Source organism: Penaeus monodon, chromosome 36 (genome assembly GCF_015228065.2).
Source record: "Penaeus monodon isolate SGIC_2016 chromosome 36, NSTDA_Pmon_1, whole genome shotgun sequence".
Lineage (NCBI taxonomy): Eukaryota > Metazoa > Arthropoda > Malacostraca > Decapoda > Penaeidae > Penaeus > Penaeus monodon.
This window is the reverse complement of record NC_051421.1, coordinates 8475300-8479698: the sequence shown is the minus strand read 5'-3', so window position 1 is coordinate 8479698 and position 4399 is coordinate 8475300. Positions and strand designations below refer to the sequence as shown.

The 4399-nt window shown below is 32.1% G+C and overlaps 1 protein-coding gene across 1 annotated transcript in view; it reads left to right on the top strand.

Moving 5' to 3' along the window:
- The window catches only part of LOC119595519 (exoskeleton protein RP43-like), a 4252-nt gene extending 3808 nt beyond the window's left edge, over positions 1-444 (top strand). The window contains exons 2-3 of the mRNA XM_037944640.1: positions 2-163; positions 318-444. Coding sequence (XP_037800568.1) covers positions 2-163; positions 318-444 — 289 coding nt within the window. The remainder of the gene's footprint in view (position 1; positions 164-317) is intronic.
- The last annotated feature ends 3955 nt before the right edge of the window (positions 445-4399 follow it).

The window sequence follows — 4399 nt, the reverse complement described above, 5'->3', positions numbered from 1 at the left end:
TGTCGGTGACATCAAGCAATTACTATGTGGACAACCAGAGTATCGAATGGCGAATCGAGGTCACGGAAGGCAAACGCGTTAGGCTGACGTGGCAGAGCTTCGAACTTGAAATCTATGACACCGCTGAAGTGGCCGATCCCTGCACGGGGCTTCCATACTCTTGGTAAGTATGTGGGCCATGTCTACTGATCTGAAGCAAAACTCAGCAAGGCTTATTATATACAAAGCAGATCCAATTAGTATTTTCTATTCACCCTGTTGCCAAATGGTTAACTTCTTCCACTGGGATTTATTTAATACGTAGTTTGTTTTAACAGGAGCACATATACTGGCACTGAGCTACCTCCACCGTTCACGGCCAGCGGGAAGGAGTTGATCATCAGGTTCACTACAGATGTGTCAGTAATTCTTCCGGGTTTCTCACTTTCTTATGAGGCAGTATAAGGCTGGTAAAGTCTGGTGTTATTTTAGCAAATGCGAAGCGTATTTACGGTGCAGAATTTCGAAAAATAAATTTCACCATTCAGTAGATATAGCTCTTTTTAAAACCTTATTTTCATTTTTCCTAACTTTCGTAAGTCAATCATCATCGAATTATAACAGTTATAACATATTTGATGTAGTGAAGAAGTGAAGAAACTCGATGTAAATGCATGAGTACATACTTGACCAACTATTTGTTCCATACTCATCTGATGTTTTATCCTTCAAAATCTCGGAGACCTTTGTGATGACCAGGCTGCACGATTTCCCTAAAATATTGTCATGTGATCAATTTTACTTTACGAACTCGCAAGTGGTAGAACGCTGCCATCTTCCGGACTTTTATCTCGCAGGTGGAGACCATTACCCGCGAGTGGGAAGCCTTTCCAAATCTCGGACCGTAGACTGGACTCGAACTCATGCTTTTAGAGATCCTCATGGTTCAGTGTAGAGTCCCTTTACTGCACCATGGCGTACCTTGCTGAGGTATTGCCATTACGTATACCAAAGCCGATGTGATTCGGATATGATAAGCGACATCTGTTGGACTGTGACAGCAGGTCCGTGAAATGCTAAACTTCGATAGCGCGTTTGATGCGCACCTTTTTGGAAACTATGAATTTTATATGTTTTCGTTATATCTTTGGTATAAAATGCTGATAAGATGTTGAAATTTGGCAGTTTTATTCACCTAGAATAGGTAATGACTTACTGCAAGATTGATAAGATATATATGAATCCTAGGATACTGGACCAACAGAGAAATTCTGAGGTTATTTTCGCAATTCTGAAAACCAAATTAAAACTGATGAAACTTAACCAGAACCAACAGGGAGGCTGGCTGTTGATTAAGTACGGCACTTTTGTTATTATGTAATCTATATTCATAATTAACTGAAGCTTATGCTGGTTATATTGTAATTCCTCAATATTAAAACCAGAAAATGAAATAATGACTGAATGATCGCTGTATAGTTTTTCTACTGCCTCGTATGACCTTATTTTCTTTAAATAAAATGTAAATAACTCAGCCACTTAGACAGCTCAGAGAGATATTTTAAAATACTTATATGATTAAGTAATTTCATCTATTATAATGTTACTCAGAATTGAGATATGTGTGTAAAGATCCCTACCGTAATAGGTCTCATAGATTAAGGGGAAATTGTCAATGTAGTTGTAGAGGGCGATAGAGGAAATAAAGAAGGTCCAAAGCATGAAGTGTTTCCCTATACAACCTTATCTACCAACGTTTATGACCGGCGTAGTAATAAAAACTAAGGAATAATACACGCAAAAGAACTTGGACTTGTTATACATTCTTTTCTACACATACATTGGATGTATGGCCTGAAGTTTTAGTATTATCAGAATCACACGCATATATATATATATATATATATATATATATATATATATATATATATATAGATATATATATATACATATATATATATATATATATATATATATATATATATATATATATATATATATATATATATATATATTTTGTGTGTGTGTGTGTGTGTGTGTGTGTGTGTGTGTGGTGTGTGTGTGTGTGTGAGCGCGAGTGTGTATGTATAATATATATATATGTATATATATATATATAATACACATATACATATATATTTTATTTACTTTTTTATACAAATGTATATCTATCTGTCTATCTATCTATCTGTCTATCTATCTATCTATCTTTTTATATATATAACACGTACACACACACACACGCACACACACACACACACACACACACACACACATACACACACACACACACACACACACACACACATGCGCATACACACACACACACACACACACACACACACACACATACACACACACATACACACATGTATATATATATATACTATATATATATATATATATATATATATATATATATATATATTTTATATATAACACGTACACACACACACACACACACACACACACAAAACAATTAATAATATTTTTATTATTGATATTATCATTATTATTATTATCACACTTCTTCTTATTAGTATCATCATATATTTAAACAGCACCCACACAAATATTAAATTCCCACCCGGATATTGAAATCTACAATTCCTATTAGAAATCGCACCCATCACCTTTCACAATGAGCAAATTCTCCCTAAAGTTTAACTTATGACTTTATTCTCATTCCGGCGAATGAGAATAAAAGTCATCTCTCAAATTTTATCGGCAATTGGAAATTCTCAAACATTTCTTATTTTCATTTTCATTTTATTTTCTTGAGTGTATGACTGGGAACCATCGTGTGATCTGTTGCTAATCTTTTGAAGTAGGACCTATTGCTATGCTAATGATAGTCTGTAGTAATGATAATGTTGAAAATAAGATAGAGATGATGGTGATAGGAACACAGATGACGGTAATGACGATGGTAATGACGATGATGATAATGATGGTAAAACATTGGATGATGGTAATAATACAAATAACATTGATGGTGAAGATGGCAAGTTGGTAATGGTGAAATGGGTAATTATGATATAAATTACCACAACAAAATTATTGATATTGATGAGTAGCATTAAAGAGAACACAATGATTAAGATGAAAATAATAAGAACCATTGAGAAATTTTTACATTATGATCATTGCAAAGAATATGAAACCGAACGAAAAATATAACACATGATATATAATAGAAAAATAAGAATACTAGCTAAAACATGGAATGTCAACAAATATATAAAATACAATACGTTTCGTTCACGTGGATTTTAGTATATATATTTTCCCACAGTTAATTCAACTTTCTGAGATCTGAACTTTGTGAGGTCTTTTGAGGACACCATATTGAACTAAGGAACATCTTTTGAGCCCAAATTTCTTTTTTGTGAAAATGGCATATCTATTTTCTACAACTTACAATATGCCCTTTTTTTATTAGTTTTATATTTTCTTTATATTTTCCTGTGGCATGACACACACTATGTCCACGGTGATTTTAATGTATTGATTATTTTACACATAGATGGCTCCACAAGTGTTTTTTTCACCAAGGAGGCAATTAACAATTCCCTGACTCACCTGTTTACGCTTTCCTTGATTTTGAGAGTTGTTTTTATTCGTATTTTCATTGCTATTGTATTTAATAACCGTATCGTAATCACAATATCAAGAATAATGATAATAAAAATAATGAAGATAATAATAATGATAAAATAATAATGGCGATAATAATGATGATGATGATGATGATGATGATATGATGATGATGATGATGATATGATGATGATGATGATGATGATGATGATGAGGGATGATGATGATGATGATGAAAATCATAATAATAATAGAAGGTAATAATGAAGATCATGATGTTAAAAATGATAATGATAATGAAATAATAATGATAACAGTAATAGTAAAAAAAATAATAGTAATAACAAAACGGAACAATAATGATAATGATAATAATTCTTATTAGAATGATAATAACAACAATATTATAATGTTAACAATAACAATTATTATAATGTAAACAATAATCAATGATAACAAAATAATAGTAATAATAATAGCAATATTACGGGTTAATAATATCACTAATACTAACAATAACAATTATAATAATAATAACAACGGTATCGATACTAATAACATTTGATTAAAAAAGGGATGGGGGAAAACAGACGACTCCTTGGTGGGCTGAAAAAAAAAGACACCCAAAAAAGCAGATCCTCCCAACTTCCTTAAAAAAAAAGGGGGGGGGGGGTGCTCTATTATGCATATCATCCATGAATATAATTGCTTTTTGAATAAAGGAAGTGCTACTTAGGAAAATCAATGTAGGTCCTTTTGTTTTAAAAGGGCCCTATTTCTTTCATTATTACAAAATATATTATCACTACTACTGATATTTCTC